The following is a 25,069-nucleotide window of genomic DNA, read 5'->3' as shown; positions in this document are numbered from 1 at the left end:
GGAAGGAAGGAAGGAAGGAAGGAAGGAAGGAAGGAAGGAAGGAAGGAGATTATAATGAGAGGGAGGGAGGGTCTGAAGGAAGTCCTGTCTTAGCACTTGGCCACCACAGATGCCCCGGACACGAGTGACATCGAGCTGGCCATGCCCACCCTGGCCACACCCATGCCAGCCATGCCCACCCTGGCCCCCTGAGGTCAAACCCAATCCTGATGCAGCCCTCAATGAATTCGAGGTTGACACCCCTGATCTGTACAATGCCTTAATTTCTTTCCTCTGTGTTTCTTTTTAGGGGTATGTGACCAAAACAGCGAGAATGACCTGCTCTTAAAGAACGACTCCATTACTCGTGACGTTACTGGTTTCATCCAGGATTGGACTATTCAGCAGCCGGGAAGGGTTTGCAAAGAGAGAAGGCCCGAGGTTTGCGTGGAGCACGCAAGCACGCGGTGCAGCATCCTGCTTTCCACTCTATTTTACGAGTGCCATCAGGTCATCCCTCCCAACATATTCTATGCAACCTGCGAAGAAAACAATTGCTTTGGGGAGGAAATGTGTGAGATCATAGCCTCCTACGCCCATCTTTGCAAAGTGCACGGGGTTTGCGTAGACTGGAGAACGCCAGATTTCTGCGGTGAGGATTTTATTCCTTCTGATAAAAAGGCCGCCTCTGGTTTTGCACTCTCTGTAATTTCCTTAGACGGTCCTTACAAGTTAAATAAAAATAATACAAATACAATACAGGTAGTCCTCACCTTACGACCGCAATTGAGCCCCAAATTTCTGCTGCTAAGTGGGACATTTGTTAGCAATAGCACTTAGACTTATATACCGCTTCACAGTGCTTTTACAGCCCTCTCTAAGCAGTTTACAGAGTCAGCCTCTTGCCCCCCAAACAATCTGGATCCTCATTTTATTGACCTTGCAAGGCTGAGTCAACCTTGAGCCAGTCAAGATCAAACTATTGGCAGTGGGCAGAATCAGTCTTGCAATACTCCATTCTGACCACTTCGCCAAGAGGAAGGAGAATGAAAAAAGGGAATAAGGAATGAAGGGAAGGAAGGAAGGAAGGAAGGAAGGAAGGAAGGAAGGAAGGAAGGAAGGAAGGAAGGAAGGAAGGAAGGTAGGGAGGGAAGGAAGGAAGGAAGGAAGGAATAGCAATAGCACTTAGACTTATATACCGCTTTACAGTGCTTTACAGCCTTCTCTAAGCAGTTTACAGAGTCAGCATATTGACCCCCAACAATCTGGGTCCTCATTTTACCCACCTCGGAAGGACGGAAGGCTGAATCAACCTTGAGCCAGTGAGAATTGAACTGTCAAATTGCAGGCAGCCGGCAGTCAGCAGAAGTAGCCTGCAGTACTGCACTCTAACCCCTGCGCCACCACGGCTCATTAAGTGGGTTTTGCCCCATTTCATGATCTTTCTTGCCACAATTGTTAACTGAAGCTGCAGCTGATGAGTTAGTATGTAACCCGGTTATTAAGTGAATCTGAAGAATCCCCGTTGATTTTGCTTGTCGGAAGGTGGAGATGCTGCAAAGGTCATCAGTCACATTTTTCGTGCCGTTGTAACTTTGAACGGTCCCTAAACGAACTGTTGTTAAGTTGAGGACTTATCTGTATAAGCAAGAAGAGCCTGTAGTACAGAAGTAAGAGCCTATAGTACAGTGGACTAAAGCACTGTTATTAACATCTGCTGCTTGCAATTACTGCAAGTTCAAATCTCACCAGGCTCAAGATTGACTCAGCCTTCCATCCTTTCAAAGATAGGTGAAATGAGGACCCAGATTGTGGGGGCAATAAACTGACTTTGTATAAATATACAAAAGTATGAAGGCTATTGCTTAACGCATTGTAAGCCGCCTTGAGTCTCCGGAGAAGGGCGGCATATAAATTAAAGCAAAAAAAAAAAAGGGTGTCTTTGTTACACTCTGTCAAATTTATGCCTTTTAATTCTAACCATTTTTCATGCTCTAATAATAATAAAAAAAATAGCAATGGCATTTAAAGCAATGTGAAATATTCTCTTCTAATGGTACTTAAAAGCAATTTATGTCAAGTTTAAGATGAAGCCTTTGGAAAAATATCAGACCCAAGCCTGATTTGTATCCCGTTTCCTGGAGCAATTCTGTTTGGCTTTTAAAACCACTCATTCTCTGGATGTTGGGAGCCAATGAATCTCTTTTGCCTCCCAATTTGTTATTTTTTTTTCTTCCAATCTCACATTCATTTGGAAAGCTTCCACACCAATTTGCAAATGGGTTTAAAAAGCCAAGCGCATGAAAAAATATGCGTTATTATTCCGCATCCTTTAGCCAACCTGCAGCATGGAAGGCTCCAGTTGAGAGTTGCAATTGGAAATTCTCCTTACCCTAGTGAACTAATCAAGGAGAGAAGCAACCTAGAACTAAGGAGAAAGTTAGAGCAATTAATCAGTGGAACAACTTGCCTCAAGAAGTTGTGAATGCTCCAACACTGGAAGTTTTTAAGAACATGTTGGATAACCATTTGTCTCAAATGGCATAGGATCTCCTGCCTGAGCAGAGGGTTGGACTACAAGACCTCCAAGGTCTCTTCCAGACTCTGTTATTCTGTTCTATTCTGTTCTGTTCTGTTCCGTTCCGTTCCGTTCTGTTCCGTTCTGTTCCATTCCATATTCCATTCCGTTGTGTTGTGTTGCGTTGCGTTGCATTCCATTCCATTCCATTCTATATAAAAGTAGATAAATACCTATTCTATTCTATTCTATCCTATCCTATCCTATCCTATCCTATCCTATCCTATCCTATCCTATCCTATCCTATCCTACCCTATTCCATTCCATTCCATTCTATATAAAAGTAGATAAATACCTATTCTATTCTATTCTATTCTATCCTATCCTATCCTATCCTATCCTATCCTATCCTATCCTATCCTATCCTATCCTATCCTATCCTATCCTATCCTATCCTATTCCATTCCATTCCATTCTATATAAAAGTAGATAAATACCTATTCTATTCTATTCTATTCTATTCTATTCTATTCTATTCTATTCTATTCTATTCTATTCTATTCTATTCTATTCTATTCTATTCTATTCTATTCCATTCCATTCCATTCCATTCCATTCCATTCCGGATTGGCTTAACAACCATGTGATTCACTCAACCCCCACCCCAAAGAGCTTGTAAAACTAAGCAGAAATCACTTAACAACCACAACTCTTAGTGATGGAAGTTCCAGTCCCAATTATGGACATAAATCAAGGAGTACCTGAAAAGCGAATGTTATTATCTATTATCTAATTATTCTGTTCTATTCTGTTTTTTCCTTAATCTCGGTTCCCTAAAGCAGAATGAATTTTCACTCAGAAAAGTTGCTTTCTTAACCCCCCCTCCTCCCCTCCTCTTCCTCTTAATGGTATTACTGGGGGGGGGAGGGCAAAACTCACTTAACATGCTTAGCAACATAAATTTTGGGCTCAATTGTGGTCGTAAGTCGAGGATTACCCATATTCGTTTTAAAAAATGGGAGATGATTATACGTATATACATTTATCTTTATATTATAGTTTTTGGACTTTTAAAATCAGAACATATTATATTATTATAATATAATTATTATACTATTATTAGAATTGTTAAAATCTATAAGAAGGCAAGTATTGAATAGTGAATTGCAAAAGCAGAATATACCTGCTGATACGGAAAGCTGTAAAATTATGTTATACTGTTGCATTCCTTGTGTTTTTTATTTGTTTGCATTTGTATTTGTTTTTTCTTTTTCCTTTTTTTTTCTTTGTGTTTTTTTAAAGTTGGAAAATGTTCAATAAAACATTTATTTTTAAAAAATAAAAAATAAAAAGTGGGAGATGAAAGACACTTAACCAATGTCTCACTTAGCGACATAACTTTTTGGGGGTCAAGTCGTGGACCACCTGTAGTTATTTCTCATCCGAGCTATTGTTTTAACTACTCCTGAAACCGACTTCTTCTTTTGCGCTTCAGCTTTTGAATTTGCTTGGCAGAGTCCCGCGATCAAAATCTGAAATGACATTTTTGGCAGTTCTCACTGTTGGCAATTGTACTTAGCCTAATTAGATTTTTTTTTCCCCAACCTACTTCGAGCATCCAGGATAGTTTAGAGGTGGTTTATTTTTAGCACAATTTTACATTGATCCTTTCTTGACTAATTTACGTTCTGCCGGGGTTACCCCTGCTTATTTTTCTAATGGACTTTGTCGGACTTCTTTTATTTGCTTGACCTCTGCAGCCATGAAATGCCCAGCTTCTCTGATATACCAGCATTGCCAGAAAGGTTGCACAAAGCACTGTGAGAATGGGACCAACATGCAAATCTGTACAGACTATCCCACAGAGGGCTGTTTCTGTCCGCTGGGACAGGTCATCCTGAATGGCACCTGCGTTCACGAAGACATCTGCTCCCAATGCATCAGCGAAGATGGAAGTCGCCATCAGGTGAGGCTTTCACTCTGGATTCCCATCATCTACTGCAGAGGTGGGGAACAAGTATGGCCCTTTTATGACTTGCGGACTTCAACTCCCAGAATCCCTGAGCCAGCCATGCATGGCTGGCTCAAGGATTCTGGGAGTTAAAGTCTGCAAGTCATAAAAGGGCCATCTATCTACTATAAAAAAGGGACGTGGTGGCTCCGTGGCTAAGACGCTGAGCTTGTCAATCAAAAGGTCGGCAGTTCAGCGGTTCGAATCCCTAGTGCCGTGTAACGGGATGAGCTCCCGTTCCTTGTCCCAGCTTCTGCCAACCTAGCAGTTTGAAAGCATGTTAAAAAAAATGCAAGTAGAAAAATAGGGACCAGCTTAGGTGGGAAGGTAACAGCATTCCGTGCGCCTTTGGCGTTGAGTCATGCCGGCCACATGACCACGGAGACGTCTTCGGACAGCGCTGGCTCTTCGGCTTTGAAACAGAGATGAGCACTGCCCCCTAGAGCCGGGAACGACTGGCACATATGTGTGAGGGGAACCTTTACCTTTATCTACTATAATCCTGACTAGGTGGCTCAGTGGCTAAGACACTGAGACTTGTCGATCAGAAAGGTCGGCAGTTTGGCGGTTTGAATCCCTACTACAGGGATTGGTGTACAGGGATTGCGTGAGCAGGGGGTTGGACTAGATGATTGCTGAGAAAATGAAAAACCTTCAGAGAGACAGGAACTTCCAGATTTCATAGGATCCGGTCTATATTTCAATGCCATCCACAGCGTATCAACTTCAGCAGATACTGTCGTCCTCGACTTACCACAATCCATTTAGTGATGGTTCAAAGTTACGACAGCACTGAAAAAACGTGATTTATGTCAGGTTTTTTTACATTTAGGATCGTTGCAGCACTCCCCACGGTCACGTGATCAAAACTCAGAGGTTTGGCAACTGACTTGTATTTATGACGGTCGTAGTGTTCTGGGCTCACGTGATCCCCTTTTGCGACCTTCTGATGAGCAAAGTCAATAGGGAAGCCAGATTCACTTAAGAAATGTGTTACTAACTTAACAACCACAGTGATTCACGTAACAACCGTCGTAAAATGGGACAAAACTCACTTTACAACTGTCTCACTTAGCGATAGAAATTTTGGGCTCAGGTGTGGTCGTAAGTCGAGAACTACCTATACTCCCACTGTTTATTATTTATATAGTATTCCTTTGCTATTGTTATTGTTACATTTTTTTCCCGTATATATATTGCATCAAGTTTTTTATTTTTTAACATGTAAAAATTCCATTTTCAATTAAACAGCATGTTGTCCGGGTATAAATATATAATAATCATAATGTTTACAACAAAGAAGGAATCTGATCTTTATTTTGTTGGGCTTTTTTTCCCTCACCATTAATACAAAGTTCCATAACTCCATAACTTATAACGAAATAAATATTACGTCACGGGGGACAATAATTTTCAAAATGGAACCTGAGGCAAAAATCCTAGGTCTACCTCAGAAATGAAAATCTCAGCTTGTGAGCAGGAGTAGCCTTAGGCTATTTAATATTTTCCTCTCATTTTGTTTCCATCTGTGGAACACCTTTGGTGTCCATGGCTCTCCGGAGTTATTTATTGCTTTTTAGTAGCCTCTCCCAGGACTTACACTATGTAGTTCCGTGTCTGTTTACCATCAGCCTTATATTCTTAGGAAAGGATACGCTCACGGAGGAATCTGGAACGTTTTTAGTGTAAAAGAAGCTGGTGTGCCTTTGTTATAAAATGCATGACCAAGGAATAATGCGAAACACTATACGTCCTGAATTTTTCCAAAGTCTGGCTTTACTTGTCTTATTGAGTCAATATTTGGTATGCTTTATTTAACGAAGAGCAACACGTTTTCTCTTTCTTCCAGTATTTACAGGAGCGTGTTCGTGCAATTGGGGAAAAGGCCGAGGCCCTGAAATTATTTGTACCTCGTGTCAAAGGCAGTAGCTTTCGTTTGCATCCAAGCCAATTAGAAAGATTCATTTCTTCTTTTTTTTTTTTTCTCAACAGCCCTTGGAAACGTGGATTCCTTCCACTGAGCCCTGCAAAGTCTGTATGTGCTTGGAGAACAGGACCGTTAATTGCGCAGATCAGCCTTGCCCGACAGCCAAACGTAAGCCCAACCGTCTTTTCAAAAGGCATTGCGTGGAATGGGACAACCTGCCACGGGGCAGCCATCTTGCCACGGGGACAATTCCACGTGGGATAACTCAAACGTGATAAACGTCATACGCCACTGTCCCTTCGACATGATGTCGCTTGACGAAAATAAGGGAAATCGTGTCGAAGAAACCCTGGCGGAGAATGTGGGTCACGTTTGAGTTATCCCGTGTGGATTGTCGCACGGCTAGATGGCCATGGCAAGATGGCCGCGGCAAGATCAGAATACAGAATAACAGAGTTGGAAGGGACCTTGTAGACTATCTAGTCCAACCCCTTGCCCAGGCAGGAGATCCTACATCATTTCTGATAGACGGCAGTCCAATCTCTTCTTGAAAGTCTCCAGTGATGAAGCTCCCACAACTTCTGAAGGCAACTTCTGTTCCACTGGTTGATTGTTCTCACTGTCAGGAAATTTCTCCTTATTTCCAGGTTGAATCTCTCCTTGATCAGTTTCCATCCATTATTTCTTGTCTGGCTTTCAGGTGCTTTGAAAAATAGCTCCTCTCTTTGGCAGCCCCTCAAATATTGGAACACTGCTATCCTGTCTTCCATGGTCCTTCTCTTCACTAGACTAGCCATGCCCAGTTCCTGCAACCGTTCATCGTATGTTTTAGCCTCCAGTCCCCTAATCATCCTGGTTGCTCTTCTCTGCACTCTTTCTAGAGTCTCAACCGCTTTATTATAGTATTGGGAGATATAAGACCCAAATATTTTAATCCTCATAATTCAGGAGCCTTGGTAGTACAGTGGTTTAATGCACCCTGTAATTAACACAGCTGCCTGCAATTTCTGCATGTTCGAATCTTACCAGGCTCAAGGTTGACTCAGCCTTCCATCCTTTCTAAGGTAGGTTAAATGAGGACCCAGATTGTGGGGGCAATAAGATGACTTTGTATAAATATACAAAAGTATGAAGGCTATTGCTTAACGCATTGTAAGCCGCCCTGAGTCTCCGGAGAAGGGCGGCATATAAATCAAATAAAAATAAAAATAAATAAATAAATAAATAAATAAACAAGTCTGGTTCACAAAATCAAAGGTTTATTGGAGATAAAATGAAGAAAAATAAAAAGCGGTTGCAAGTGCGGCCTCTTGGACCTTTCCCAAATGGATTGAGTTCAAAGAGTGCAAGAAGCAGTTTTCAAGCTACATATTTTTTACTCCTACACAATGCACGCCACACCTAAGAAGCCCTCCCAACTCCCCTGTATTCTCCTAAGTCATTCTTCAAGTTGTTTTACACTTTAAAGGGTCATCTTGACAATTCCTGTCTAACAATGACTATCTTATCATGTTTACTTTTAACTTCACCTTTGGCGGATGTTCCTTTTTTTACTGATAATGGTTTTGCCCAAGGCGTAGGTTCGTGCCTTCAAGGGAGCTTTTAGCAAGTCCTAACGCATTGTCTCCACTGATTACAATTTGTGGTCAGCTTGCAACAGTAAGAACATCATAGCTTTTTAATACATTAAACACTTTTTTTTTAATTTTAAAAAACAAACTTTATTAGATTTTAAAAAAAGATAAAATTGTATAAAACATTCACAACCTTAAAATACAATCAACAGTATCAACAAACAACAAACAAAGTATATATAATGTATATAAGTACACATATATACAAAAACTTATTTCCCCCCTTTTTTTTCCTTTAATGACGGTGTATAATTATTACTTTTAATTTCTTACTAAATTTTGACTTTACCTTCTTTTCCATTGGTTTATCCACTCATACCAACTGTCCCATATCTTAAAATACCGTGAGTCTTCCTTATCTTTCAATTTCAACGTTAGTCTATCCATTTCTGCACATGTGTAAATTTTTTGAATTATTTGCTGCTCCGTTGGCAATTGATCTGTTTTTCGGACTTGTGCTAGGGCTAACCTAGCTGCCGTGATTATATGTAATATTAGGTACTTTTTTTTCCTTTCTAATGTTTTGTTTGCAACAGTAAGAACATCATAGCTTTTTAATACATTAAACACTTTTATAAAAGAGTAACTTATTATTCATTCCTTCAGTATGGTGATCAAAACTGGATGTAGTACTCCAGGGATGGGTTCTACATATCTTTACTACCGGCTCGCATTGCTCCCGCATGCACAGATCATCTATGATGACATCCGGGTCAGTGGGTGGAGTCTCCTGCCAGTTTTACTACCGGTTCTTGCAAACCGGTCTAAACCAGGGGCAACCCACCACTGCACTACTCTAGGTGTGGTCTTATTAAGGCTTTATAGAGTGATATTGGTACCACTCTATAAAGATCTCAGTGGCGAGTCTTATGACAACTCTTCCCATTTTCAAAAGAGAGATGAAGATGTTCCAGATTCATTTGCAGGATTATGCATGTCCTGTGCCTTTTCCCAAGTCTTGATTTGAGATCCATTTTGTAGTGCCGAGGCGAAAACCCAGGCCTGATCTTTCAGGAAGCAGATCTCCTCATCTTTTCTCCCTTCTTCCCACCTGAGGCACCTATGCTGAACCCGTGAAATTCTTGTTGTTAGATGAGTTTTGACAACCATTTCGATATGAGCCAGCCGTGTGCTGCAGTGGCCAAAAAAGCCAATGCAATCCTAGTTTGCCTCAACAGAGGGATAGAATCAAGATCATGTGAAGTGCTAATCCTTTTTTTATACTGCACTGGTAAGCCAGACTTGGAATATTGTATCCGATTTGGTCATCACGATACAGAATGATGTTGAGACTCTCTCTTCCTCCCCCCACCCTCTCTTTCTCAGCCATTGACTGTGGTCCCTGTGAGATTCCAAGACTCCAGAGGAATTCCAATCAGTGCTGTCCAGCCTTTGAATGCGGTAGGTTCCTGAGAGTCATTACCACATTGCAGTACAAATAATCCTCAATTTATGACCGTAATTGAACCTGCAATTTCTGTGAAAAATCCATCCATCCATCAATCCATTCATCCATCCATCTATCTATCTATCTATCTATCTATCTATCTATCTATCTATCTATCTATCTATCTATCTATCTATCTGTCATCTATCATCTATCATCTATCTATCTATCTATCTATCTATCTATCTATCTATCTATCTATCTATCTATCTATCTATCTGTCATCTGTCATCTGTCATCTATCTATCTATCTATCTATCTATCTATCTATCTATCTATCTATCTATCTGTCATCTATCATCTATCATCTTCTATCCATCCATTCCTATCTATCATCTATCTATCTATCTATCTATCTATCTATCTATCTATCTATCTATCTATCTATCTGTCATCTATCATCTATCATCTATCATCTATCTATCTATCTATCTATCTATCTATCTATCTATCTATCTATCTATCTATCTATCCATCCATCCATATCTGTCTGTGCATCTGTCCATCCGTCCATCCATCCATCCATATCTGTGTGTCTGTCTGTGCTGTCTCTGTCTGTCGGTCTATCATCTATCTATCTATCTATCTATCTATCTATCTATCTATCTATCTATCCATCCATCCATCCATCCATCCATATCTGTCTGTGCATCTGTCCATCCATCCATCCATATCTGTGTGTCTGTCTGTGCTGTCTCTGTCTGTCTGTCTATCATCTATCTATCTATCTATCTATCTATCTATCTATCTATCTATCCATCCATCCATGTCTGTCTGTCTATCTATCCATCCATCCATCCATCCATCCATGTCTGTCCATCCATCCATCCATCCATCCATCCATCCATGTCTGTCTATCTATCCATCCATCCATCCATCCATCTATCCATCCATGTCTGTCCATCCATCCATTCATCCATCCATGTCTGTCCGTCCATCCATCCATCCATCCATCCATCCACCCATCCATGTCTATCTATCAATCCATCCATCCATCCATGTCTGTCCATCCATCCATCCATCCATGTCTGTCTATCTATCCATCCATCCATCCATCTATCCATCCATGTCTGTCCATCCATCCATCCATCCATTCATCCATGTCTGTCCGTCCATCCATCCATCCATCCATCCATCCATGTCTATCTATCAATCCATCCATCCATCCATCCATCCATCCATCCATCCATCCATCCAGTATGCCACCCATCTCACCAAAGGCAACTCAAGAATCTTAAGCCATCTTTTTACAATTGGCAACAGGCCTGTTGCCTCCTTAATGCTCTGAATAGATCCTGTTCTGTGGTTTGTTGCAAGTAATAATCTCCCTTGTTTTTTGTGTGTGTTTAGTCTGCGATCTGATCTCCTGTAAATTGCCCCCCATCCCTCACTGCGAAGATGGTCTCCAACTGATCCAGACGAATCCTGGAGGATGTCGACCCGATTATGCTTGCGGTAATACTCCTTTCAACCACCAAATGCTGGGTTGACTTCCTAACATTTCTCCTATTTGGCGTCTGCTATAAGTTTTCTATTTCACCGTTTTTTCCCCATTTCCTATAACACGGGGTGGGGGAAGGAAACCCTCTCCTGCTAACTATTTGGGTTTTCTGATTTGATTGACAGTCTGCAAAAAGGAAGAATGCGAGCCAAAGTCCACCCCGTTCTGCCCACCACACCGTAAACTGATTTGGGTGAAGACTCAGTGCTGCGATAAATTTCAGTGTGTTTGTAGCTGTAACAATTCAACGGTGACCTGCCCACCGGGTTATCTCTCATCATCTGTCACCAATGATTGTGGCTGCACATCTACTACATGCATTCCAGATCAGGTAAAAATCAAAACCAAACCATCCACTCCAGTCCTTTCCATGGTCCAGGGGTCGGCAACCTTAAACCCTCAAAGAGCCACAAAGGTCCTAACTGGAAGCCCCCCGTTCAATTCTGGAGCCGACCGGAAGTCCTGTTCCCCCACCATAGAGTCTCCTCCTAGCATGGCGTCCTTTTTCCTCTACTGACCAGAAGTCCTGTTTCCCACCACCACCACCACCACCACCACCATAGAGTTTCCTCCTAGCTCGGCATCCTTTTTCCTCTATCTGTCCTAACCAAAAGCCCTATCAATTGTGGAGCTGACTGGCAACGGAGCCGCAGCAGAGGGATGAAAGAGCCACATGCGGCTCCAGAGCCACGGGTTGCTGACCCCTGCCATGGTCCATATCTGTCAATCCCCCCAAACTTCTGATTTTGAGTCAACTCTTTGCGAACAATTCTCAGGATTGTTGGTTAATAACAGCTGCTTTGAGACTTTGCAAACTCATGATGGTGTCATCTAGGGGGTGATTTACAGTTTACTGTGTCCTCTTTTTCAAATGATTTTGATATTTCAATAATTTGGGGGTGTTTTTGTGCCCCAATTCTATATGCATTAGCTTCATGGTCTGCCCTGTGATTTTTACTTTGTTTGGGATGGAATTATTTGACTTCCTTTGCTATTCAAGGCAATCTGAGCATCTATTCAAGTGTAGTTTTTTTTTTTTTTTTTTTTTTGCTTTAATTTATATGCCGCCCTTCTCCGGAGACTCAGGGTGGCTTACAATGCGTTAAGCAATAGCCTTCATACTTTTGTATATTTATACAAAGTCAGCTTATTGCCCCCACAAACTGGGTCCTCATTTCACCTACCTTAGAAAGGATGGAAGGCTGAGTCAACCTTGAGCCTGGCGAGATTTGAACTTGCAGTAATTGCAGGCAGCAGATGTTAATAACAGTGCATTAGTCCACTGTACTACAGGCTCTTTATTAGTTAAACTACCTTCCTCTCTAAAATCATAATCCACTGCCTTGCTGGATCAGATTGCCTTTTCCTTAAAACATTGTACAGTGAACACATGGTGGGATATACTTCCTCTGAATAAGGTGGTTTTTCTAAAGGCTGTGAACTTATCTGTTAGTCTTGTAAGGCAAACAAGTGACAATTGTATAACAAAGGACTTCATTGTTTAAAGTCTTTAGGTTTAGGAGGAGTGGCAGAACCTGGGGGTGGAGTCAAAAGAGGGATCAGCCTAGAATCCCTACATAGCCACAAAAAAACTAAGGTCAATCCTCCTTGAGTGCCTTACCTGATTCTAAGCAGGTGCTAACGGTTATTTGAGAAGATTCCTTTTAGCAATAAATCATGTCATGATAAATGCCTAACTATTACTTCTCCCTGACCACCCGGTCCTTCAAGGGTTAACTAACCACATATCCCATAATCCCTGTAACCACTCCTTACCTCTTGACCCCTCCTCCTGGGTACAAAAGGGCCAACCACATGTTCCACAGTTGATTCCAGATGTATACCTGAAAGAGAAAGGTACAAGGTCAGTGACCTCCAGTACCAACAGATCAACAATAAAACTACTGAAAAGAATTGGGTTATGTCTTTGAGTTATTGGGCTAGATCCAGTTCCTAACAAAATGGTAGCAGAGGTCGGTTGCCCATAACTCCAGACAATGACTGAACCCAACACCTATCCTGAAGAAGCAAACAGAGCACAGACCAGAGCTCTTACCAAGAAGATGGCTGAGAAGCTTGCAACCGAAGCCACAGCCATGGAGGAGACAGAAGCTGGAAGCGAACAGGACTCCAGCCTGGACTCACAATCAGATGAAGAGGGGCCATCCAAGGAAATCATCGCCCCGGAAGAAGAAACAGCACAGAAAATGAATAAATTCAAACTCTCCATCCTGAAACTGATGGAGGGAAACAGCAACAAAGAAAACCTCATCGCGGACCTTCAAAGCCTCTTCGAACAACAAGAAGCAGCGATCGAGGCCCCAAAGACCACAGAGAAAGAAAAGCCAGCAAAAAAGGGTAAGCCACCCCAACCCGATGACCCTGAGCCGGCAGAATCCATCTCCGCGCCCCCTTCCCGGCGGCCATCTTGGGACGAGCACCAGCCAATGGGAAGCCAGGATTTGAATCCCTTGGCGCGAAAATGCCCGAACCCCGAAACAGACGAGGGAGACTCAGAAAGTGACTACGAAGAGCCCAACTCTGAAAGCGACCACGAAGAGATCGCAATAACAAAAAGAAAAACGCCCACCGATCTCGAGTTGCAAAAGGCAATCGAGACCATCACCGCTGCCCTAGGCTCTGCTTTCGAGCTTCCCGCGGCACTCAATAAATCGAAGAAAAATCCCGGGGGGCACAAGAAGGCCAGGACAACCAACAGAGACCAGGCAACCGAGGCACAGCCCACAAAAAACTCCGCGCGCACCAGCAACCGGCACAAAAGACCGCCCGCCTGCAGGAAAAGTCAACCGCAGGACTCGAACTCACCACCCGCTACACCGACAACGCGAGGCCCGAGGCAGAAGAGAAGGACCGGCTACTCACCAACGCCACGACACCCATCAGGCCAGTCCACGCGACCAGGGACCAGCGACCACGAGGGAGGATCAGCCGCCGCCGCCGCCATTGCCGCCGAGCCGCCGGGAGCAGGAAGTCCCCAACCTACGACCTCCGCTGCTGCCGCGCCGCCGACCCGCGAAAGTCCTCGACTTACGACCGCGTCGCCCCCTCACCTTCTGCCCTTCTTCGCCGGGGATCCGGCCATCCAGCAGTGGTGTCCACCTCAGGGAGGGATCTTCGGACCCACCGGAGGCGGGTCCAGCCTCCCACCGACGGGCCTAGGCCTAGGCCTGGGAGCTCCAGCAACAGGAACCTCACCCGATGGACTCCAGCGCGGAATGAGCTTCGCGCATGCCCAGTACCTGCCTGTAATAAGAGAAGCAAGTTACATAGATCCAAGCAAGTACAGAATGGCCACAGACATCCCAAAGCCTTATTGTGAATTTAATCACAACTTGGACCATGGACAGCTCCCCCCAGTAAGTAACCTTACTAACATTTCTGGGGCAAATTATGCCAATTTGCCAAAACTGCAGTTAGATGGGGGTAATATTATAGAATGGAGCCAACAATTAAGAGTTGCTCTCATGAGAGAGAATGCACTGTTCCTAGCTAACAAACCTCCCCAAAAGCCCTGGTCACTGGAAATTGACTGCATTCATCACAGGGCATTTTGCATCATGTTAACCTCCATTCCATCCGCTATGTATCCATCTATTGAGGACAATCTAACTGTTTATGATATTATGCAAAAATTATGTAACCTGTTTTATAGCCAAAGCAGAGCCACCACCACTAGACTATCCAGGGAGTTCCACTCCACCAAGCATAAGGCAGGGGTCCCCATGAGTGAGCACATCTTAAAGATGAATGCTGCAAGGACAGAACTCATGCAGAGGGGGGAAATCATCACTGAAGAGAGCATGATAAGCATAATCATAAACTCTCTTGATAGCAGCTGGGACATATTCATGACCCAACTAAATAGCCTCAACATGCAATACCTCACACTAGGCTCACTGACCAGTCAGCTTGTTGCAGAGGACACCCTGAGGAGGGAACGCCAACTAGCCAAAGGGGACCCCAGACCCACAAAGAGGGTGGATTTCCAGGATAGGGCCAGGGATACCTCAGAATGTTATTCTTGTGGATCGAGGAACCACTTAAAGAAGGATTGCCCCAGGAACCATAGGGATAGGGGGCAGCACGACAGTAGAGGGGGAAGGTCACCTGAACGCAGGTACCCAAAGGAAAGGGGGCGAGGATGGTCACCCAACCCCAAGAAACACCACGAGCGCAGAGACCACTCCAGGGAGAGTAGCTCTGGCTCCATGTACGGGATCAGGCACGATGACCCAGATGACAAACACAAGATAGAGAGAAACTCATGGCTTCTAGATTCAGGGGCCACAAGTCACACTACCTGTAACCCAGAGCTGCTAGACTCACTCACAAAAATAGACTCAGAGATAAAGGTGGCAAACCAAAGCAAGGTCAGAGTAGTGGGGAAAGGAAACGTACACATCACACAGCTAGGGGACTTAAAGGAGGTACTGTACATACCAGAGATTCCCCACAATGTGCTAGCCATCACGAGGCTAACACGAGACACAAATATAGAAATAAAGTTTAAAGATGGAAAGGCACACTTGATCAAGCAGGGGAAAGAGATAGGAAAGGTAACCATACACGAGGGACTCCCCTACTTCACACCCAATGCAAGAGAGGAAGAAGGCATTGATACCAGCACAAACCACAGGATAGATAAGTATCCAGAAACAGAGGGTGTGCAGCAGGAGGCAGGAAGTAGCCATGAGAAGACAAGCAAGTCCGTATCTATCGGCAAGCCACTGCATGATAACTGCGCCCATCTCCTCCACAGGAGACTGGGACACATAAGCTTCCCCATTGTAAAGAAAATGACGGAATGTACCGAGGGTCTCAAAGTAAAGAACTGCGAAAACTACTTGGAGTGTTCAGTTTCTAAGCGTTCTAAGATCAAGGTTAAGGCCATCCCCAGGGGATCCAAACGAACCACGGAATACCCCTTCCAATTGGTGCATATGGACTTGGTAGGGCCAATGAAACCCTCTGTAGGACATAGGAAGCGGTTCTTCCTCACGATTGTAGATGACTACACCAGGTACGGGTATGTCTACTCCCTGAGACACAAAAATGAAGTGTTCCAAAGGTTTAAAGAATTCCACAGGAGAGTAGACATGCAACACAACATGAGAATAAGGCAGATAATGACCGATAGGGGCTCAGAGTTCATGGCCAAAGAGTTCACAAGGTGGCTGAGGGAGCAGGGCATAGCGCATTACACCTCTTCACCTTTCTCCCCCTTCCAAAATGGAGTCTCAGAGAGAAAAAACGGGGTGTTGCAAACCATGATGAGATGCGCCCTGGAGGATGCTGGGATGGGGCAGCATTTCTGGTCAGAGGCATTACACTACGCCAATTACACCCTGAATAGACTATGGTCAAGCTCTATCAATAAGACACCATACGAGATGCTATACAACAGAAAGCCCAACATTGCTCACTTACACATATTCGGCGCCCCAGCTGATGTCCACATTCCCAGGCAGCTAAGAAGAAAGGGGGAAAAATTATCAAAAAGGTTAAGGTTCGTGGGTTACGAACCGGGCACAAAGGGCTACAGATTTGTCGACAACAATAACCGTTTTGTGGTTTCCAGATCAGCCAGTTTCCACGAAAACGCAAACTGGTCGAGGGTACACTCCAATGACATCCCAACCAATAGGGTCACGTTCGAGCATGACCAAGGGGAAAGGGAGGTCAGAGAGGTCACAGGGCACAAAGCCAACCATTGCAAGGCAAGCGTCAAAGGTTGGAAAGAAGGGCACCCCTCACTGAAGATAGATGACCTAACGGATAATGAGGCAGACAACATGCAGGAAACCGAACCAACCCCCAGCAGGCCAATCAGAGGAACCAGAAACAAGCTACCAAAGAAGTTAGAGGACTACGTTATGACCATCCACAACACCCATTTCACGCCCAGCTCATATGAGGACATCCTCGGGCTCCCCCAGGAAGAAAAAGAAAAATGGATGTCTGCCATGGAGAAGGAGATGGAAAGCCTAAGAAACCTCCAGGTATACTCACCTGCCCAAGTTCCAGGGGACAAAAAACCAATAGGAACCAAATGGGTGTTCAGGGTCAAGACATTAGAGGACAACAAGGTCCTATACAAGGCAAGATTAGTCGCGCAGGGTTTCGCCCAAAGATACCCCGAAGACTATACAGACACCTACTCGCCAACCGTCAGGGCGGAGAGCGTCAAAAGCGCCCTGGTGATAGCCACCATCCTAGGCTTGGAGGTCTTCCAGTTCGACGTGCAAACAGCGTACCTGCACGCCGAGTTGGACAAAGAAATATACGTCAAGGCGCCGCCTGGGTACAACAAAGGCGAGGACCAAACCTGGCTGCTGAACAAAAGCCTGTACGGACTCAAGCAGTCAGGCAAAAGGTGGTATGACTGCCTGGCCAAGGCCCTCAGATCCATGGGCTTCGAGGCCACCTCAGCCGACAAATGTTTCTTTACGAGGAGAGAAAACAACACATTTGAGGGTGTGCTCGTTTACGTGGACGACATCTTGTACATCAGCAAACACAAGGACAGATGTGACAAGTTCGCCACCGACCTGGGTAGCCACTTCTCCCTAAAGTCACTCGGGAAGATTGACAGGTACCTAGGGGTCCAAGTGATAAAAACCAACAAGGGCTTCCGCCTCTCCCAGAGAGAAAAGATCATCGAGCTGCTGTCCAAATGCAACATGTCCGAAGCAAAACCCAGCGAGACCCCCATGCAGCCTGAGTTCCTGAAGACCATGTATGAGGAATCTGAACCCTTCACAGACAACAAACTGTATAGATCAACGATAGGGTCACTGCTATACATATCCAACTGGACCAGGCCCGACATCGCCTTAGCCGTCAATCTACTGTCCAGGCATGTAAGCAAGCCCACGTTAATACACTGGAACGCCATCAAAAGACTACTCAGATACTTAAAATTCAGCGCGGATGCCCTACTCTGCCTAGAACCAGAAACATCCGAGAAACCAAAGCTAACCTGCTATGCTGACGCTGACTGGGCTGGGGACATAGGATGCAGAAAAAGCACCTCTGGCTACGTGCTACTACTCAACAATTGCCCCATCCATTGGTACACTGGAAAGCAAAAACTGGTGGCCACATCAACCACGGAAGCAGAATTTGTTTGCCTATCAAAGGCCGCAAACAATTTAGTATGGTTCGATGACCTGCTCTGCGACATCTGGGCTGAACCCTCATATCCAATAGTTATCCACGAAGACAACAAAGCAGCAATAGAGATCTCTAGGGCCGATGCCATAGGTCAGCGTTCTAGACACATTGACATTAAATACAAACACGTCAGGCAGTTTTCAGAGATAGGATTCATTAGAGCAGTACACTGTGACACAGAGGAGCAAACAGCAGATATTCTCACTAAACCCCTACCACATAAACAACATGCTTACCTAATGTCAAAAATGCGTGTTTGCTTGTAATTCATGTCTGTACTTGTGTATTTCCTGTATGTGCGCATACATTACCCCTGGTATCCAGTTAGGCATTTAGAGGGGGTTTTGTCATGATAAATGCCTAACTATTACTTCTCCCTGACCACCCGGTCCTTCAAGGGTTAACTAACCACATATCCCATAATCCCTGTAACCACTCCTTACCTCTTGACCCCTCCTCCTGGGTACAAAAGGGCCAACCACATGTTCCACAGTTGATTCCAGATGTATACCTGAAAGAGAAAGGTACAAGGTCAGTGACCTCCAGTACCAACAGATCAACAATAAAACTACTGAAAAGAATTGGGTTATGTCTTTGAGTTATTGGGCTAGATCCAGTTCCTAACAAATCAGTTTAATTGGACCTTCGCTGGTCAACTTGATCTTTCATGCCTGACATAAGGAAAAGCCTTTTAAAAAATCTTTCCCAGAGATGAGAAGAATTAGCACATTTAAACTGAGCATATTTAAAGCCGCAGCCATCATTGCAAAATTTAACATGACAATCTGAAATGGTATAGGGGTTCTTGCCTGAACAGGGATTGAAGTAGAAGACCTCCAAGGTCCCTTCCAACTCTGTTCTTCTCTTCTCTTCTCTTCTCTTCTCTTCTCTTCTCTTCTCTTCTCTTCTCTTCTCTTCTCTTCTCTTCTCTTCTCTTCTCTTCTCTTCTCTTCTCTTCTCTTCTCTCCTCTCCTCTCCTCTCCTCTCCTCTCCTCTCCTCTCCTCTCCCCTTCCCTACCCTACCCTTCCCTTCCCTTCCCTTCCCTTCCATTCCATTCCATTCCATTCCATTCCATTCCATTCCATTCCATTCCATATTTTCTATTCTGCTCCACTCCATTCCATATTTTCTATTCTGTTCTGTTCTGTTCTGTTCTGTTCTGTTCCGTTCCGTTCCGTTCCGTTCCGTTCTATTCTATTCTCCTCTCCTCTCCTCTCCTCTCCTCTCCTCTCCTCTCCTCTCCTCTCCTCTCCTCTCCTCTCCTCTCCTCTCCTCTCCTCTCTCCTTCCCTTCCCTCCTCTCCTCTCCTCCCCTCCCCTCCCCTCTCCTCCCCTCCCCTCCCCTCCCTTCCATTCTCTCTTCTCTTCTCTTCTCTTCTCTTCTCTTCTCTTCTCTTCTCTTCTCTTCTCTTCTCTTCTCTTCTCTTCTCTTCTCTTCTCTTCTCTCCTCTCCTCTCCTCTCCTCTCCTCTCCCCTTCCCTACCCTACCCTACCCTTCCCTTCCATTCCATTCCATTCCATTCCATTCCATTCCATATTTTCTATTCTGCTCCGCTCCATTCCATATTTTCTATTCTGTTCTGTTCTGTTCTGTTCCGTTCCGTTCCGTTCCGTTCCGTTCCGTTCCGTTCTATTCTATTCTCCTCTCCTCTCCTCTCCTCTCCTCTCCTCTTCCCTTCCCTTCCCTCCTCTCCTCCCCTCCCCCTCTCCTCCCCTCCCCTCCCTTCCATTCTCTCTTCTCTTCTCTTCTCTTCTCTTCTCTTCTCTTCTCTTCTCTTCTCTTCTCTTCTCTTCTCTTCTCTTCTCTTCTCTTCTCTTCTCTTCTCTTCTCTCTTCTCTCTTCCCTTCCCTTCCATTCCCTTCCATTCCATATTTTATATTCTGTTCTGTTCCATTCCATATTTTCTGTTTTGTTTTGTTTTGTTTTGTTTTGTTTTGTTTTGTTTTGTTCTGTTCTGTTCTGTTCTGTTCTGTTCTGTTCTACCCTACCCTACCCTACCCTACCCTACCCTACCCTACCCTACCCTACCCTACTCTACCCTACCCTACTCTACTCTACTTTATTCTACTCTATGGATGGTTGAAGCCAAGCATGCTGCAAGAACTCAAGGAGATAAAATGAAACTACTTCTCATTGTTGGCAGGTGTGCGTCCACCGCAACATTGTCTACCCTCTTGGCATGACCTGGGAGGAAGGCTGTAAGGAATGTTCCTGCACCAACATGAAAGATGCGGTTACAGGACTCCAAATTACAGAATGTCTGGAAAAAGGATGCAGTACGACCTGCCCAGCGGTACGTAAAGTTCCCAAATATTCTTTAGAATTGTTCAAAATTTATGCTACTGGTTCTCCAGAACCTATCAGAACCTGCTGAATTTCACCCCTGAATGTGAGTCAATTGTCAAGCATCTGAATGTAAATCACAGGAACACGGAGATGCTACAATGGTCATAAGTGTGACAAATTATCATAAGTCTCTTTTTTTCAGTGCCGTTATAGCTTCAAAGTGTCACTAAATGAACTGTTGTAAGTCAAGGTCTTCCGTAGTTCTTCCTTCTTCTTCTTACCTTAAATATTTTTTCATGGTTTAATTCCCCATTCAGACCAAACTGTAGAAAAAGAACTAGATCTCCTTATTTTCTCAGCTGTGTGGTAACACATCACAAAATAATGCTGTACAAAAGGCTATTGGTGAGGTTATAAAATATGATATTAATAGCTTGATTGAAAATAATAAAAAACCAATTTTAGTTTGGCTTCTGTTGTATTCAAGGCCAATTGCCAGTTACAATTTTGTGTGTGTGTGTGTGTGTGTGTGCGTGTGTGTGTGTGTGAGAGAGAGAGAGGGGAGAGGGAGAGAGAGAGAAATTGAGAGACAGAAAGAGAACAGAATGAGAAGGAAGGAAGGAAGGAAGGAAGGAAGGAAGGAAGGAAGGGAGGAAGGAAGGAAGGAAGGAAGGAAGAAAGAAAGAAGCGGGTAGTATACAAGAATATTGACTTGCACTATTTTTTTTTTTATTTTTTTTATTTTTGCTTAGGAGGCAATTTTGGATATACTACCCCAACCAAATGTAATCGCTTTTTGATAGGAATTGATATCTAAAAAGGTTAAATCATAGCAATTGGACCAAAGTTTATTCAACTGACATGTTTCATTATTCACCCAAGTAACTTCTTAAGTAAATAAATTTCTTAAACTTCTTAAATAAAAAATTTAAGTTAAGTAGAGAGTCAGATTCGTTGGAATGTACTAACTCTTGCCCTACCAACCGTAAGGATTTCTCCCCAAAATGTACTACAAATGTAAATAAAGACTCAATCATCCAATGCCAAAAATATTTAAAAAGGTTAAATCATGGCAACTGGACCAACTGATTGATTGAATTCATTGAATTGATTGATAATACAAAAAAAATGAAATTTCTTTTTGATAGGAATTGGTCTGATCATATATTTGTTGACTTTCCAACAATTTATTTATTTATTTATTAAATGATTTTGCCGCCCATCGTGCCACAAGGTGACTCTGGGAGGCTTACAACTTTAAAATCAAACTATAAATGTATGCATAAGTATATAAAGTCACATGAGAACTGCAATAAATACAAGTATCCACCACTGAGTTAAACATCTGTTTTCTTCAGAGTAAGAGGGAGATATTTCTAGGGGGGAAAATGCTGGGTGTGATTGCGAACTATCTCCCACTCCATTTTTCATTTTAAATCAGCTTTTTCCCTAGCCCCATGATGGTGAACTTATGACACGCGACAACCCATATCAATAGGCACGTGAGCTTTGCCCTAGTTTTAGCTGCAGTGCGCATGCACGCACCAGCCAGCTGATTGTCGGGCCTTCCAGGCCCACCGGAAGTCGGGAAACAGGCTGTTTCCGGCCTCTGGAGGGCCTCCGGGATGGTGGGGAAGGCCCGTTTTTCACTCTCCCCAGGCTCCAAAGGCTTTCTAGGGGGCAGGGCGCATTGCATTATGGGTGTGGGCACGCATGCGTGCAACCCCCCCCCCACGCTCCCCCCACTTTTGGCACGCGATGGCAAAAAGGTTAGCCATCACTACCCTAGCCACCCAACAACATTTTGAACATTGGAGTAGTTAAATTATAGCATGAAAAGTTTAGGGAATGCAATGTGTGATGGATTCCTGTGTTCTGTCCCCGTCTCACACACGCACCCCCACAGACAGGCAACAGTTAAAGAACTCAGCCAACAACAGTTTATCCGGTATCAGAATTGGAAGCAACCCAGTGGCTGGCTGCCAGGTATTTTTTACTCACGTGGGGGGAGTTTCTCCCTTTGTCCGGGAACAAAGCCAATACACAATAATCAACAAAGTCCAGTAAATACAAAGAAGGTCGTCCGATATCCGTTTTTTGCTTGTCACAGAGCTGAACCGGCCACCACACCCTCTTTTATACCCTGTGGGGTGTGGTCCAGTGACTCAGCCTAATCTTGGGCACGCCTTTTCTTCTGTTGCACGCGCTTATCTCTGCAATGCTGGCATGGATCCAGCCAAGACTCATTACCCTCATCACTGTCCACCTGTGGCTGCGTAGACGTGCTTGGCCCCGGCCCTATCTCTTGCCCTTCGGTGGATACCGAAGGCATTGCCAGAGAGGAGGGTCCTGGAGAGGGAGGCCTTGCCAACTCCTCTCCTTCACTCTCGGAGTCCTCTCCTGCCGATGACACAGGCTCAGGTAACGGAGCCACAACACCCTGAAGGGGAAGAAGTGTTCAGAAAGCCCCAAGTGGGTTGCAGGCAGGGGTGGGATTCTACCGGTTCGGACCAGTTTGGGCGAACCAGTAGCTCCAACGATCAGGTGGGCCCGTCCACCCACCCCTGCGCTTTACTGACCTATATCTTCTCAGCTGATTTGCGCCACAGAGCGGATTGCCGTGCCTCAGCTGTGTTACTCCCCAGCAGTAACGCAGAAGGTAAGTTTTCGTAAAACTGTTCACGTCCGTGCAGCACACAATCACCGAACCAGTTGTTAAACCGGCAGGATCCCACCACTGGTTGCAGGTGCCATGTTGGATTATATCCAATTTTACCTCAGAATTCCAAAGTATAATGAAAAAAAAAAATCATCGTGGATGGAAGGACACTATAATTCCCAAGGTACATTTCCAGAAGGTAATTGGACCTGCTTGGTCTTTTCCTTGAAAACATTTCACTCCTCATTCAAGAAGCTTCTTCAGTTCTCTGAATTGAACTGAGAACTGAAGAAACTTCTTGGATGGGAAGTGAAACGTTTTCAATGAAAAGACCAAGGAAGTCCAGTTGCCTTTTGGGGAAAAAAAAAGCACCTTTGGGACAACCATGACCTGGATGACTGAGAATCGTATTTGAATTGCATGTAGATTTGCTACACCTTTCCTAGGCCCACTTACATTCTGAAATCTACCTGAAATCTAACTGCAAGGCAGTTTTGCAACTAGGTTGTTTACAATGATGTAGCTACTAGATCAGTGATGCCTAACCTTTTTGCTGTCTCATGCCAAAAGCATGAGGAGCTTGGGGGTGGGGGGTCACGCGTGTGCTTGCCCACACCTATAATTCAATGTACCCCACCCCCTGTGCTCTCCCCACTTTTGGCACACATAGTGGGCCTGGTAGGCCCATTTTTCATCCTCCAGAGACTTTCTAGGAGCCTGGAGAGGGCGAAAATGGCCTTCCCCACTCCCCAGAGGCCCTCCAGAGGCCGGAAACAGCCCATTTCCCGACTTCCGGTGGGATCAGAAGGCCTGTTTTTCACCCTCCCCAGGCTCCAGAAGTTTTCTAGGAGCCTGGGGAGGGCAAAAATGGCCTTCCCCCCACTCTCCTGGAGGCCCTCCGGTGGCCAGAAACAGCCCATTTCTCAACTTCTGGTAGGACCGGAAGGCCTGAAAATCAGCTGGCTGGCGCGCACATACACACTGGAGCTGACCTAGGGCAACGCTCGCATGCCAACAGATAGGTTTCCGTGTGCCACCTGTGGCACACGTGCCATTGGTTCGCCATCACGGTACTAGATCATTTATACAGTTCAAATATCAAAATGGACATACGAGAGAATTCAATTTTCCTGCAATTTTTTGGGGGGTGGGGGGTGGAGAGGTGGGACAAAGACAAGCACCGATGTGTAGAATCTGCGACTAATTTGCAACGTGAGAAATAAACAGTTGGACAAAATTGTCACTCGCAGCATTGCTCATCCTTACCTGAAAGCTGGAGCAAGGTTTTTCATATCGCAACTGATCAAATATAACCCAGCAAAAATAGTTTCTTTTCCTGAATTTCAGGAATACCCATTTTTAATCCTATTCCACCGGGCCAATAACTGTGCAACATAGGGAAGTCAGAAACCTAGTCTCTTCGGTGAGGCAAGTCGTAAAATCAGAGCACAATCCGTAGTATTTCATGCTGATGGTTTTCTTTTGAAGTAGCCAAGTTGGGTCTTCTCCATGTGTTCGGCATGAACGCAAAAAGGGCTTTATTATTAGAATCCATAAAAATTTCAGGAAGATAAGGATTTTAAGGGCTTATGAAAATACTATTTTTACAGACCATATTTCAAGACGCTAAAAGCTTTAGGACATGAAACAGTAAGCATTTCAGCTGTTCTGAAATATAGTTGCCATGTCCAATAGTTGGGAGCACATGCCATGACAAAACAACTCAGTGCTCCTATGTCCATATTGGAGACGGGAGAAATATTGACCGGATGAAAGCTTCATAGTCTCTTGTGATGTGTACACTTTTTGATCTAAAGTTTGATGAACTTAATACAGAGATCATATGATCTTATACAGAGGAATTATTGAGTCTGTCATCTGCATCTCCATAATTGTCTGGTTTGGCTCTGCA

At 44.3% G+C, this 25,069-nt stretch overlaps 1 protein-coding gene across 1 annotated transcript in view; it reads left to right on the top strand.

The window, feature by feature from the left end:
* VWF (von Willebrand factor) overlaps positions 1 to 25,069 on the top strand; it is a 197,208-nt gene that overhangs the window by 143,854 nt on the left and 28,285 nt on the right. The window contains exons 37-43 of the mRNA XM_070946842.1: positions 290 to 631; positions 4,258 to 4,463; positions 6,501 to 6,603; positions 9,396 to 9,470; positions 10,867 to 10,971; positions 11,143 to 11,348; positions 20,356 to 20,505. Coding sequence (XP_070802943.1) covers positions 290 to 631; positions 4,258 to 4,463; positions 6,501 to 6,603; positions 9,396 to 9,470; positions 10,867 to 10,971; positions 11,143 to 11,348; positions 20,356 to 20,505 — 1,187 coding nt within the window. The remainder of the gene's footprint in view (positions 1 to 289; positions 632 to 4,257; positions 4,464 to 6,500; positions 6,604 to 9,395; positions 9,471 to 10,866; positions 10,972 to 11,142; positions 11,349 to 20,355; positions 20,506 to 25,069) is intronic.

Source organism: Pituophis catenifer, unplaced genomic scaffold, assembly GCF_029215685.1.
Source record: "Pituophis catenifer annectens isolate HBS135680 unplaced genomic scaffold, rPitCat1.0.hap2 SCAF_7, whole genome shotgun sequence".
NCBI lineage: Eukaryota > Metazoa > Chordata > Lepidosauria > Squamata > Colubridae > Pituophis > Pituophis catenifer.
This window is presented reverse-complemented; position numbering and strand designations above follow the sequence as displayed.